Source organism: Scyliorhinus canicula, chromosome 2, assembly GCF_902713615.1.
Source record: "Scyliorhinus canicula chromosome 2, sScyCan1.1, whole genome shotgun sequence".
NCBI lineage: Eukaryota > Metazoa > Chordata > Chondrichthyes > Carcharhiniformes > Scyliorhinidae > Scyliorhinus > Scyliorhinus canicula.
The window spans coordinates 123,227,138-123,242,016 of record NC_052147.1 but is presented as its reverse complement, the minus strand read 5'-3'; the positions used below and the strand labels follow the sequence as shown (position 1 = coordinate 123,242,016).

At 46.6% G+C, this 14,879-nt stretch overlaps 1 protein-coding gene across 6 annotated transcripts in view; it reads right to left on the bottom strand.

The window, feature by feature from the left end:
- The window catches only part of LOC119957921, a 200,775-nt gene extending 193,530 nt beyond the window's left edge, over positions 1-7,245 (bottom strand). The window contains exon 1 of one of the 6 annotated variants that reach the window (XM_038786166.1): positions 7,007-7,245. Coding sequence is in view for 5 of the 6 variants with exons in the window: in XM_038786149.1 (XP_038642077.1) it covers positions 6,182-6,437 (256 nt within the window). In the remaining variant the exon portion in view is untranslated. Of the gene's footprint in view, positions 1-6,181; positions 6,932-7,006 lie in introns of those variants that run through there. The other 5 variants (XM_038786149.1, XM_038786122.1, XM_038786140.1 and 2 more) reach the window with 5 other exon arrangements.
- Between the last annotated feature and the right edge of the window lie 7,634 nt (positions 7,246-14,879).

Sequence of the window (14,879 nt, the reverse complement as noted above, 5' to 3'; positions counted from 1 at the left end):
CCTTTCCAAGACTTTTCCCACAACAGAAGTAAGGCTCACTGGTCTACTCCCCTTCTTTGAACAAGGGGACAACATTCGCTATCCTCCAGTCTTCTGGCACTATTCCTGTAGACAAAAATGAGTTAAAGATCAAAGCCAAAGGCTCAGCGATCTCCTCCCTAGCTTCCCAGAGAATCTTAGGATAAATCCCATAGATCCCTTAGTTGGACAACACCAGAATTTTGTAGGAAACTCACGATATACAAGTTCCCCAATTCACACATCATCCACACTTAGGCATCTATTTGTTATTACTTCATTTTTGTCAAATGCAGACACACACAATGATATACAGACAAGCAGCTAATGGACATAGAACAGGACATGACCGATAAACAGGCAGGACACTCAGGGGTGGGATCTGACTATAAAAGACACAAGGCACTCACACTCTGCCTCTTTCCACTGATGAACATCTAGAGAGTCTGTCAAGGGGGTTGTTACAATCTCACACCTCCTCCATGTGGCTAAGAGCCAGTCTGGTTCAGTCAGACCGAGTAACCACACTTAAGTTTGCAGAGAGTCGAACTCACAGAGAACTATGCTATTAGTTCAATAAATCTGACTAAACTAACTTCAAGGTCTGGAGTATCTTTCTGATCTAAACTGTATCCAGTTGCAGCCAGTGTTAGACCAGTGCACCTAACACAACAATCGGCAGTGGCCAATTTCGGAACAATTCTTACCAAAAACCATTCAGGGAGCAACATCAGCACGAGGACTGATTTCAGGGCCACTAAAGATCTGCAATAAATGGAATTTTGCCAGCATCATCTCAGAATTTTTTTTAAAAATCAATTATTTGCTACACCTCAAAGCAGTTTATTAACAAAACAAATCAGGAAAACTAACCATGGACATTTTAGTTGAAAAGAACACAGAAGAAATATTTACATTTGTTTGGAACTTTGAAGAACCACGGCCTTCCACAAACTATTTCACAGACAGTAAGTATTCAATGTTGCAACGTAGGAAACGTGGCAGGTTTTCACAGCAAAACCTCATAACAGCACGGTAGCACAATGGTTAGCACTACTGCCTCATGGCACCGAGGATCCGGGTTCAATCCCGGCGCCGGGTCACTGTCCCTGTGGAGTGCACGTTCTCCCCATGACTGTGTGGGTCTCACCCCCATAATCCAAAATGATGTGCAGGGGAGGTGAATTGGCTATGCTAAATTTCCCCTTCAGTGGGAAAAAAATAATTGTCCATTCTAAAGCTATAAAAATAAAAGAAACAGCAATAAGATAATGCTCCAATCAGTTTCTTTTAAAAGCTATGTTGAATATGAATAATACAATGATTGTCAGGATACTGTGCCTTCTTTGCTCCCCTTCAAAATGTCACATGGGATATTTCTTGTACAATTTAGTAGGCTGAGATGGGGCCTTTAATTAACATTCCATCCAAAAGATACCACTGATACTTCCGCACTCATCTGTGCTACACTGAAACTTGAATATGTTACATCATAGACTGGTCCAAAGATGTGCAGGTTAAGTGGAATGGCCATGTTAAAATTGACGTGTAATTAGTTGGGGTTATGGGGATACTGCGGGAGTGGGTTGGAGTGTTCTTTCGGTGAGACAGTGCAGAATCAATGGGCCACATGGCCTCCTTCTACACTGTAGGGATTCTATAGTCACGGAACACAAAAGTAACCAAATTACTGAAGCCGGACAATTCTCAACAATCAAGAAAAGCAGAAAGCCATTTAAGCAGCAAAGATGAAATCCAAAACCAAGAGTGAGGAAACAGCAAAAATGTAACAATCATGCAAATCTATGACAGAAGCGGATAGTTCAAAAGTTCCTCAAAATTAAATAACATGTTTTCCAAGCTTGTAGGATGAATAAGTCAGTAAAAACTGGAAGCTTAAGTAAACAAATAGTAAATAGAAAGTCCACTTTTTGCATTAACAAACTATCAATTGGACAGTAATGTTTGGAGTACATACTTGCACGAAAATCCAGAAGATGCAGCCGGAGTTATCCCACTGCTTCACAAGCTGCCCTTTAACAGAAATTCGCCAATGGGCCCATCTTTGAAATATATGTATGAAGTTGGAATAATCCCAAACAAAATGTTCAGGAAACATTAGGGCTAGTGCATTCAAAGGCACGTGAATGTTTAACACTGATAATTGATAGGTACTGCCAAACAATTTTCCTGGTTGTGAAAATTTTATTTCATAAGTGTGGACTCTATTTTCTTCCAAGTGGCAAGATTTTGTCTGTCTCCTTTATCCCCTTCTCTTAATCCCATCTTTCTTTCCGCTTCTCTACATGATTTTCATGTAATTATATACTTCCTGGTTTGAACTATTGTGGGCTTCAGTGAAGATTCTTTAACCCGATGCATTGAAGAGCCTCACTGTTCCTCTCCCTGTTCACACATCTGACAGATGCCCTGTAGTGGGCACAGTGCTGGATCAGATATCAGTATTGCATGTCACTGCTGAAAAGCCTGCACAAACTTTGTGGGCAGCTGTCAGTTTAGTGAATGACAAACGTTGTTCCTTCACAACTGATCACAACATTTGGGACATTAATTTACTGCATGTGTAATAAAGCAGAAAATTTTTGTCGCTCATTCAATTTTACAGATGACAAAAACGGCTCTATGCAATGATGAGGAAATTAAATAGCTTTTCACAATCATGAAAAACATGACCAGTGAAGAACTAAATTGAAGAAGAAAACAAATACAGAATTATTAATAAATAAGCTTCAGAGATTAGTATAATGATGCGAGTTGTACCCAGAGAAATAGGGACAAATTAGTCATGGATGAGGGTTTGAATGAATGCCTATAATTTGATACAACTCTGACATTAGAGACAGCAGTGATGCAGGCGATCAGATTTCAAGTACAAAAAAGAAGTGTAACAACAGATATGTGGCAAATGTGCCCGACTGTTAAACAGAAGGAAAACTGTACAGTTATCAATGCTAAATATAGAAAAATGAATACCATACAATTGGGAATTATCCAAGAAGAGGATACGGTCTCTATGTTCAGTAATGAATTATAATACTGCTGTGAAGTTTGATTTGGCAATAATGAAAGAAAGAGTTATCTCCTGGAGCTACACAAGCCATTTAAAATGATTAGGAAGATTAGATGGGAGCCCAGCTAAACATTTTGATGTTTGTTCTTTATTTGTAGAAAGCATCAGCATTGAATCAAAGGGTGTAGTCAAGCACATCCAAAAGCAGGTTGCAACCTGATGTTGATTGTGGGAGGAGGCACTTCACTGTCAGATAATGCAGATGCTGCATAGCTTCCTCTTCAGTGAACAAGCCTTGTAATTCAAAGTGCTAACTTCAACAGGCAGCTTAACAAGCTAACCCTCCCCACACAGCATTGTGGGAGGAAGGGTTAAAGACCGCTCATTGCTTATTTAGTTGCTATTTTCTCACTCTTTCACTGGAGACTCAAGTCTGGGACGGTAATAGACATACAGAGCTCTCTAGTCAGTCAGGGAGATTGACAGACATCGGGTTTGGATATTAATATATACAGCATGTTTGAGAAGAATTTAGGTTCCAGTTGGGGCAGGAACTGTTGTTTGACAGAGTTTAATCCACACCAGGGAAGAATTGTGCATTTTCTTATTTACATCAGACAGGAAAATCGTCATGCGTGGGGAATGGGTAGTGGCAGCTAATAGAGAGTTCCATTTACCAATGGAATACAGAGCAATATTTTTAGCATGAATTAATATGCAAGCACACAGGAATTAAAGACCAATATTCTTTCTACTTCTCACCTTCAACATTAAAATATAAATTCAAGTATAAAATAATATAGATTACAGATATGGGTTCCAGATAGCTTCTTTATTGTTTTCAGTTGGTAAAGTGGATCAGAAATTCCAGTAAGAGAATTCTGGTGGCAGAGTGCTGGATAATACAAATGTTTACTGTACAATGTTTGTTAGAAAATTGATATACTTCACTAGAAAATTGTATCCTCATCACTCACATGTAGTACAAAATAGACCAGTCTTTTACAATTGACCTCATCTTTCTGGGCTGATGTTTAGTCTTCCTCCTGAATAAGACTATTATTTTTGCCAGATCCTTGGAGGAGACTATTGTTATGGTTACCAGGTCATAGTACTGTTCAACTGGACATTGTGTGCATTCCAGATCTGGCACCAACCAGTGTCAACTATTGGTGTCAACTGTCCTCAACCATAGAAGGCCAACTGGTGACATCCAGCATCCACTGTTGCCAGACTGGTCCCAATTTCAAATTGGTAACTGGATTCAACTTTTGCATTTGAAGTGTTTTTTCCATCTGAATGAGGCTGCGGCTATTGTCAGCAATGCTCAATCACCAAGGGGCCCAGACAGATTTTGCCAGGAAATTGTGGTGGGCGAGTGGAGTGGTGGTGGTGGGGAAATGAGAAACTCTGGAAGCCCACAAGCAACCCCCTCAAAAAGTTTGCTTTTCACAATTCCCACATGCGAGTCCCTCCGCCCACCACTGGGTGATTTGGCAGTGGGCCGGGAAGGCTATCCATTGGCCTTCCTGCCGCAGACTTAATAGGGGCAGAGATGGGAAGGTGGTGTGTCCTAACCTGCCACTCTACCACTTGAGTAAATGCCCCACCACCAAACTCGCCACGGTGGAGAGAATTAAATTCCGCTCCGTCAATAAAGCCAAATATCCCATATTGTTCAAACAGCCTTCTCAACACATCCTGTCAATTTGAAAGATTTGTACGCATATATACCCATGTCTCTGCACCCCCTTTAAAATTATATAATTGAGCTCATACTGCTTGGCATTTTCCTCCTAAAATGTAACACTTCCACTTCTCTGCATTAAATTTCACCCATCATATATCTGCCCATTTCCAGTTTACAGATATCCTCCCATTATCTTCCTCACTGTAAACTACATTTCAAAGTTTCATGTCATCCACAAACTTTGAAATGTGTACCCAAGACCTGATCATTAATATATGATAATTGATGAGCATGAAAATCAAAGTCACAAACAAGCATTCCGTACCAGTGCTGCTGTAGGGCAAGGTCTTATTACCAGAACTTACAATGGGGCATCACTTCAAAAAATTAAATGATTAATCTCTCTGTGGTCACTATCCATCGCCTGATTGGCTGATTTCTCCTCCTTCAGGCACCATGCCCCAAGCTGCCTTGGCGGCCATGGTAAATGAAGTTTGGTACTCATTAGAAGGATGCCATCTGTGTTGAGTGGACCATTAATACCTCAACATCTTACAATGGTTAAAGTCAATTCACTTTAGTCAACTGTCTCGACAAAACATTAAGAAAAACCTTGCATTGGGCACACACTACCTTAAATCTTACTCCCTCCCTAATGTCACATTATTTGGTCACACTTTCCATTACAAATTGCTTTCCTCAATAGAGGGTCCTGAAGAAGGGTCATTAACCTGAAACTTAACACTGGGTTTCCCTCCACAGACACTGCCTGGCCTGCTGAGAGCTTCCAGTGTTTTTTTTTTCTGTATTTTCTACAATTGACATTCTTCAATTTACCAAGTCGAACATAAGATCAGCAATTTTAGACTTCAATGTGCATTGCTCCATTAAACTCACACATTGATGGTGTTGTGGCTCAGGATTTAGATCCAGCACCAGCAATCAAAAGGTAATGAAAATGAAAATGAAAATCGCTTATTGTCACGAGTAGGCTTCAAGTGAAGTTACTGTGAAAAGCCCCTAGTCGCCACATTCCGGCACCTGTTCGGGGAGGCTGGTACGGGAATCAAACCGTGCTGCTGGCCTGCTTGGTCTGCTTTAAAAGCCAGCGATTTAGCTTAGTGAGCTAAACCAGCCCCTTCATCATGAGTGGTAATCGAGCAAGTAAAACATGGATGGTAGGAACATAGAAAGATGGAGAAACGGGAAGCATCCATTCGGTCTGACAGGCACTCCCCTACCCACCCCCATATCCATTCAATTCTCCCTGAGGATCATAAGAACACAACAACAAAAAAGAGGTATGCATTCGCGGTTATAAGAAACAGTAACATTTTCTGCAACTCTGGCGCAATTTCAAAGACTGTTTTTCCAACACAGCAAATTCCCTGTCGACCTACAGAAGTTTGTAATGGAGTAAATCGATCGGGTTACTCTCTAACCTGCTGCAATCGCATAGACAGACAGGAGTTTCAGATGCTGAGGGGTCAGGACTGAGCCAGAGAGACCCGTGAGTCGCCTGTTACCAGCTGAAAGCAAAGCCCCTCCCCCGGGCCACACTCCGGGCTGTTCCAACTCAGCAGGTCCACCTTCTGACAATGAAACACTCACAGGGAAGCCGACAGAGACATTGTAACAGTTGCCTGCGGTAGGGAGTTTCACTCTGTAACTGTAACCAAGCGACCCAGGACTCTCCATACAGCTGCCTGTCACTCCTAGACACAGGAAATCCTCCTTCCAATCGGGGTAAATGAAACTTGTCCCCGTTGTGTGGAGAGGAGGGGGATGCACTCGGGGAAATTAGTGTCAGTGCAACATTGCCTTGAGATAGGTGCGTTGGGGAATGCCAGGCGCTTGCCCCACCATTCATGATCCCTCTGACATGAAGTGACAGAAATCCTGATTCCATAAAAAGGGAGGGGGGAATCCCCCTCTCACACCCGCCCCCTCCAAAATCAATCCGGGGGATTAATTTGGTCATGCATGGGTTAACTTTAAATCCACCTTCCCTTCTGGATGATGCACGTGAACTGAATTGCTTAATCGCAAATGCAATTAGGTGGCCACTGCAGGTTTTAATTGTAATATCTCGATAACTCTGGAGGCGAACGCCCTCTACTAGAGGCTCAATAAAGTCAATTTAATAGTTTTAAATGAGAAAAATATCTGCAAATTTAAAACGGAAACACAAAATGCTGAATACACACAATAGCACATGGTTTAAAAAGCATCCCCCACCCAGCCACCAGAGACGGTGTGTCACTCACTTTAATATTTCATTGATCTGTCCTCAGCAAAACCTCCAGTTTTATGCCTCAACCCCACTTTACAGATTTCATTGTAAACCTGGTGCTAACATTTCCTTCCACTACCATCGTCTTCACCAACATAGGTAAAGTAAAGTCGCCATAATCCCAGATGACCATAGGCTGCTTTCCCCCTTCTACTTTGACTGGTGGTGATTTAACCTGAGAATCACCACACCTCCAGTAAGGGGCGAGGTTGAGAATGCAGGGCCTTCATGAATAACCTCAGCCGGCATGGGAACTGAACCCTCGCTGTTAGCCTCGTCCTGAATAAACAAACCAGCTGTTTAGCCCGCTGAGCTAACACATTTTGATCAGAATGCACACACCCAGGATGTCATATTCCAATTAGCATTCTCCCTCAGGTCCCCTTACTCTCTACAGATGTTTTCAAATTGAAAACTGTTAATATGACACTGGCTATGTCAGTTTCCTCACTTACCCATTCTGAGCAATCTTCCTCTGAACTATGAACACAGGAAGCATCAGGAAGCATCTGTGGAGGATCAGGAAATAGTTAACCTTCCAGATTTTATGGTCTCCCCGAAAGATGGGAAAATATTATGAATGAATAGAGATGGAAAAGCATCTTCCTCTGAACTATGAACACTTCATCACCCACATTGAACAATATTTTGAAGTCCACTCACTTCTTTCATAGCTTTTCATAGAATTTACAGTGCAGAAGGAGGCCATTCGGCCCATCGAGTCTGCACTGGCTCCTGGATAGATCAAACATTCCAAGCTTCCAGCTTGTTTCACTGTTCCACCTAATCACTTTGCAGCTCATTCTTTTCCCTTCATTGTGCTGTGGTCATTTTCTCATGTTTCCCTGCTTTTCCAGCTCTATTCATTCATAATATTTTCCCATCTTTCGGGGAGACCATAAAATCTGGAAGGTTAACTATTTCCTGATCCTCCACAGATGCTTCCTGATGTTTCCAGCATTTCCTGTTGTAATTTCATATTTTCAGCATCTGTAGTATTTTACTTTATGAAGTTGGCCCAATATTTGCTCACAGTGTGTTTGTAGATTTAGAATTTTTCCACCCACAATGGTCTCTCATCTCTCTCTCTCACACACACACTGTACCAGATGTCATGTTAGTACAACTCACAGAAGCCATTTGTTTGTGTTATCTTGACCATGACTGGGTTTCGGAATTCTGACATCTGTTCCATGTTCACAGCCACAGCAGAACATGCAGTCTTATATTTTGTAGCTACATTCAGGCTCACAAAAGCCATATACTCGCTGATAGACCAGCAGTCAATTGTTGAGGGTGCGATTCTCCGGAATGATTTCGAAGTGTGGTCGTGAGTGGGAACTGCCGCGGGCTTCCCAGCGCTCAGTCCGGCGAGGTCGGCAATGCTATTCAATGCTAATTGGTCCACTTAATCAGGCCCCGCGAGCTTCACGTCACAAATAAAGGCTCGCCAGCCAATTTGCCGAGACCGCACTCGGAAGCCCCCCCCCCCCCCACCCCCCGCCCCCCTCCCCCACTAAAAAGGTAGACCAGCATTCAAACAGCTCTTGCACAGAGAACCCCACTCAGCTCGCAGCCATAGCGCTGAGACGACCAGCCCCAAGATTTGGAGACACGGCCCTGGGGAGGCTCCTAGATGCAGTGGAGGCCAAAAGGGATGTCTTGTTCCCCCAAAGGTCCAGGAGGGTGAGTCACAGGGCAGCTAGTCCCACTTGGGATGAAGTGGCAGTGGCCATTAACTTGGGAAGCATGAGCAGGAGGACTGGCATGCAGCGTCGAAAAAAGTTCAACAACGTATGCCGGGCAGCATGGGTGAATTGATGCCCCTTTCTCTGAAAACCCCCATTCTGCAATGCGACCAGACCCCCCCCCCCAACCCTCTATTTGCCCCAACCCACCCTTCAACCCCCTCCGTGCAACCCCTCCATCCACTCCCTCCCTTCACCCCAACTCACCCATCAAAATAATCCTCCCTTCACGCCAGCCTCCCCCCCCCCCCCATGTGAGCTGTACATGTCGCTAACGATGCCCTCACTGTGTCTCCGCAGGACAAGCGCTCCCACAATCGTCGGGAGAGGGCCCACACTGGTGGATGGGTGCCGGACATAAGAACCATAATGACCTTTGAGGAACGGGCCCTGGAGGTTATGGGGTATGCCGAGGATTGGGCAATCGCCAATGTAGAGATTGGTGTATGCCGCAGAGGTAAGGATCCACCGGGCCACACCCAGGTGGACTGTCACATGAGTGATTACATACATACTGACTCATCCCTCCCACTGACTTCATGTTCTTTCTCCCGCAGTTTGTTCAGCCAATGGTGCCAGCCTGCCCAGAGTGGCCCCCTCCCCTGACTCGAGGAGAACACCTCAGAGGAGAGCTTTGATGATGCCACGATCATTGTGGCACAGCTGTCACCCTCACCCTCCACCAGCACAGATACCTGCACCTCGCTGGGCAATGTTAGTGGGCTGACTTCGGGGGCACAATCTGGTGATCACCACACAGCTGCTGATGCACATCAGGGGCAGCACGGTAGCATTGTGGATAGCATAACTGCTTCACAGCTCCAGGGTCCCAGGTTCGATTTAGGCTTGGGTCACTGTCTGTGCGGAGTCTGCACATCCTCCCCGTGTCTGCGTGGGTTTCCTCCGGGTGCTCCGGTTTCCTCCCACAGTCCAAAGATGTGCAGGTTAGGTGGATTGGCCCTGCTAAATTGCTCTTAGTGTCCAAAATCACCCTTAGTGTTGGGTGGGGTTACTGGGTTATGGGGATAAGGTGGAGGTGTTGATCTTGGGTAGATCCAAAAGCCGGTGCAGATTCGATGGGCCGAATGGCCTCCTTCTGCACTGTAAATTCTATGAATAAATTCTGAGGTGGAAGCAGGAACCCCCGGGCAAAACATCAGTCAGAAAGCTGTTGGATCCCCAGTCTCAGCTGGGTCCCAGCCAGATGCTGAGCATCTGGAACAGGTTTACCCGAAGCTGATGGAGACATTAGGGAGTGGCCGGGGCATCCAGAGGGAGATGTCAGCAACACTCCAGCATGTCCATAGCTGATTGGAGGAGTCCCAGACAGTACGAGCGCAGGGGATGTTGCCAGAAATTCGTGGCACCAAGGCCAACACTGCGAGGGTGGCAACCACAGTGGAGAGCCTGGTGCACAACATCAGCAGCATGAGTGAAGGTGTCCAAGATGTGGCACAGTCAGTGACAGCCATGGCTGAGGGCCTGAGTTCAGCCAACCTTCAAAGAATAATAATCGTTTATTGTCACAAGTAGGATTCAGTGCAGTTACTGTGAAAAGTCCCTAGTCACCACATTCCAGTGCCTGTTCGGGGAGGCCGGTACAGGAATTTAACCCGCCCTGCTTACTTAGACATAGAACATACAGTGCAGAAGGAGGCCATTCGGCCCATTGAGTCTGCACCGACCCACTTAAGCCCTCGCTTCCACCTATCCCCGTAACCCAATAACCCCTCCTAAACTTTTTTGGTCACTAAGGGCAATTTATCATGGCCAATCCACCTAACCTGCACGTCTTTGGACTGTGGGAGGAAACCAGAGTACCTGGAGGAAACCCACGCAGACACGGGGAGAACGTGCAGACCCCACACAGACAGTAACCCAGCGGCGAATCGAACCTTGGGACCCTGGCACTCTGAAGCCACAGTGCTAATCACTTGTGCTACCGTGCTGCCCATGGTACCATGCTGGCCTTGTTCTGCATTACAAGTCAGCTGTTTAGCCCACTGTGCTAGGAAGAAGGGAGGCTGTGGTAGCATGGGTGTGCAGATGTGGGGGTCAATCTTGGTGGGGTAAGAGAGATTTGTCTAGCAGTGGCCCAGGCTGATTTGTGAAGCCTGGAGGAGCTCTCTCAATTGTCAACCCCAAAAACATTAATCAAAATCTTACCTTTGAACCCTTCTTCAGCTGTATTGATGCCATGCATAGCTCATGCAACACATAGCCTACCCAGTACTGTCCAAAAATGTTAATGGGGCTCTTAGATACATTGTTGGACATGCAAATTAAAAAGTTCTCCCTTGCAAACAGTCTATCTGTTCAGCTGCAGAGCCAGAGGAAGATTGTAACAGCCACTGTGATGGCAGGAATGCAGTGGTAAATTATTACCTGGCATTTCAGAGGAACACTGCCCCTTTTCCACCCAGACAAGAGCACTCCAAATCTCCAAATTGCATTAACATTACTCCAACATGGTGCTGTTTGATTATTCCCTACAGAATCTACCATCTTCTTCCTTTTTTTAGAATGTATTTTATTCCAAACATATTCAAAAATACAAAAACATAAGCAATCCACGGAACACGGTTCCCATCTCGCAGTTTTACAGACTATATACGTTTTCCCCCTTTTTCACCACCCACCTCCCGTCCCGTCCCCGACAAACAATGGCCACAAACAATCCCCACCGTGCCTCAAAGCCCTCCGCTGAACCCTCAATTCAAACTTAATTTTATCCAAATGGAAGAACACGTGCAGGTACCCCAGCAAGGCCGCCACCCACGGCGGTGTAGCCAGCCACCATTCCATCAAAATTCTTCCACAGGCAACCAGAGAGGTGAAGGTCATGATGTTGGCCTTCCTCCCCTCCATCAGCTCCGGCATTTCCGATGTACCAAAAATCGCCGCCATTGGGTCCGGCCTGACCTCTACCCCACAATCATTGCTAGCGTACCGAACACTCCCACCCAGTATCTCTCCAACTTCTCACAGCCCCAGATCATATACATATGGTTCGCTGGTCCTCACGCACACTTCTCACCCTTATCTGCTACTTCCTGAGCGACCCACTTATCCTCGCCTGGGCCATGTGCACCCGGTGTATTACCTTAAACTGTATCAGGCTCATCCTCACACACGAGGAGGTCGAATTCACCCTACGCAGTGCCTCACTCCACACTCCCCAACCTATCTCCCCTCCCCCAAACTCCTCCTCCAATTTCCCCTTGATCCTTGCACTTGCGCTTCCCCCGGCTCCCCCAGCCACCCGTATATGCCCCCAATCCTGCCCTCCCCTTCCATGTCCCGAAGCAGCAATTGTTCCAATAGGGCATACATGGGAAACACTTTCCACACCTTCCGTGCAAAGTCCCTTACTTGTAAATAGCTAAATTCACTTCCCTTCAGGAGCTCTACCCTCTCCCTCAGCTCCTCTAGGCTTGTGAACCTCTCTTCCAAATACAAATCCCTCGCTCTCATCAGCCCCACCTCCCTCCACCTCCGATACATCCCATCCGTCTCCCAGCTTAAACCCGTGGTTTTCACAAAACTGCGTTAACACCGACATCCCCTCCATCCTGAAGTGCCTCCTTAGCTGGTTCCACACCCTAATTGTGGACTGTACCACTGGGCTCACCGTGTACCGCCTCGGTGCCAGTGTTAGTGCCGCCACTACCATGGCCCTCAGGCTGGATCTCCTGAAAAACTGCTCCTCCATCCTTACCCATTCCGACCCCTCTCCTTCCCTCCACCGTCTCACTTTCCCCACATTCGCCGCCCAATAGTAGGGCAGCAGGTTTGGTAAAGCCACCCTGGGCACCTCCTCACCCTGGGCACCTTCCCCGCCCATGCAAACTCTGAAATGACTGCGTCCAACTTCCGAAAATAGGCATTCGGAATAAAAATCGGGAGCGTCTGGAATATAAATAGGAACCTTGGCAGGACATTCATTTTCACTACTTGGACCCTCCCTGCCAGCATCAGGTGAGGTGTATCCCAACTCCTAAAGTCCTCCCTTATCTCCTCTACCAACTTTCAGCTCCACTTATGCAATGTCGCTCACGCCCCCATCACCTGGATCCCCAAATACCTAAACCTATCCTGGCTACCCTAAATGATAACCCCTCTAAATTAGCTCCCCAACCCGACACATTCAACGGGAACATCTCACTTTTACCCACGTTCAACTTATAGCCTAAGAAACCCTGCACCTCTCTAATAAGCTCATAATCACCCCCATATTCTCCAGTGGGTCTGACACATATAACTGACAGTTGTCCACAAACAACGACACCCAGTACTCTCAATTCCCCCTCCTAACCCCTGCCACTCTGCTGACCCCCTAAGGGCCATTGCAAAGGGTTCTATTGCTAGTGCAAACAGCAGCGGCTAAAGCGGACACCCCTGCTCATTCCCCTATGCAACCCGAAACTCTGTGAGTTCATCTCATTGGTCGGTACACTTGCCACTGGTGCCATGTAGAGCAGACACACCCATGGCCCAAACCCAAACCTTCCCAGGACCTCATACAGGAATTGCACTCTACCTGATCAAAGACCTTCTCCGCATCCTTAGACACCACCACCTCCCGTACCCGTCCCCTCGACGGCGTCATAATCAGATGCAATAACCGCCTAATATTATTCAAGAGTTGCCTGCCCGTCACAAAGCCTGTTTGATCCTCTGCAACCACCCCCGGGACGCGTCCTTCCATCCTCTCCACCACTAACCTAGACAGCACCTTTATGTCCGTACTTAACAGTGATATGGGCCTGCATGGCCCACATTCTAATGGGTCCTTCCCTTTCTTGGTATTTGCATAATCATTGCCTGTGCCATTGTCTACGGCTACTCCCCCTTCTCTTAGATCTGTGCAAGTGGTTACCTGTGGACTTCACCCTCCTCCACCCAAACAAAGACACATCCAAAACTACAGGTCACCTCCGCCAATAAGTTAGCACCACCGCAATAGGAGAGGGAGGGACACTTGCCTCCTTCCAAACTTATTACCCCTTAACAAATAGTCATCCCAATGAAATCCCCCCCCCCCCCGCTCGAGAAAAAATAAAAGTCCCCCACACCCTCCAACCCCCACACTACCTGTGTCCTCCAAACGCTGCTGTGCCAACTCCTTTGTCTCCCATCAAAGTTCAGTTTTCCCCAGTTTATGCTCTTTAATAAAGTCATTAGCCTCCTCTTGGGTCTCAAAATAATACTCCTGGCCTTCAAATGTCACCCAGTTTCACCAGGCACAGCATCCTGAACCTGATCTACCGTCGATAGAGCCGCCATGGTCCTGTTAAACCCAGCACACATTTTTGCCAACTCCGCTCCAATGTCCTGGTATATTCAGACCCTGTTCCCCTCCAATTCACAGTTCATTTCTCCCTGGCCCACCGCTGGATCTTTTCCTTCTCCACAAACCTATGGAGCCTTACAATTGCTGCCCGCAGCGGCTCCTCCCGCTCTTGGCTTTTGCCTTAGAGACCTGTGCGCTCCATCCACCTCTGGGCCTTGTCAAGTGGCCCCTCTGCCACCAGCATCCTGGAGACATATCTCGTGGTACTCATGACTTCCACTCCTTCAGGCAGGCCGACGATATGCAAGTTCTGCCTTCTAGACCTGTTCTCTTGTTCTTCCACCTTTGCTCTTAATGACTTTCAAAGGTCTCCCAGGAGCCCCACCTCCGCCTCCAATGCCACCACCCGATCACTGTGGTCAGACATCACCCTCTCCATCTCACAGATCTCTGACCCCTGTGCCTCCAAACACTTTTCAACTCTCTCCATCAAGCCTTTCAGGGTTGCAACCGCTCCCTCGATGGCCTTTGATCGGTCCTCCTGCATTTCCTTTCTTTGTTGGCGAAACTCCTCTTTAATAAACACCATCAGCTGCTTCATCTGGGGTTTTCCAACCTAACACTTCCCTCCCTCCCCCCAGTAGCTCAGTGGGTATCACTGTTGCTTCACAGCGCAGGGTCCCAGGTTCGATTCCCAGCTTGGGTCACTGTCTGTGACGAGTCTGCACATTCGCCCTGTGTCTGCATGGGTTTCCTCCAGGAGCTGCGGTTTCCTCCCACAAGTCCCGAAAGACGTGCTTGTTGGA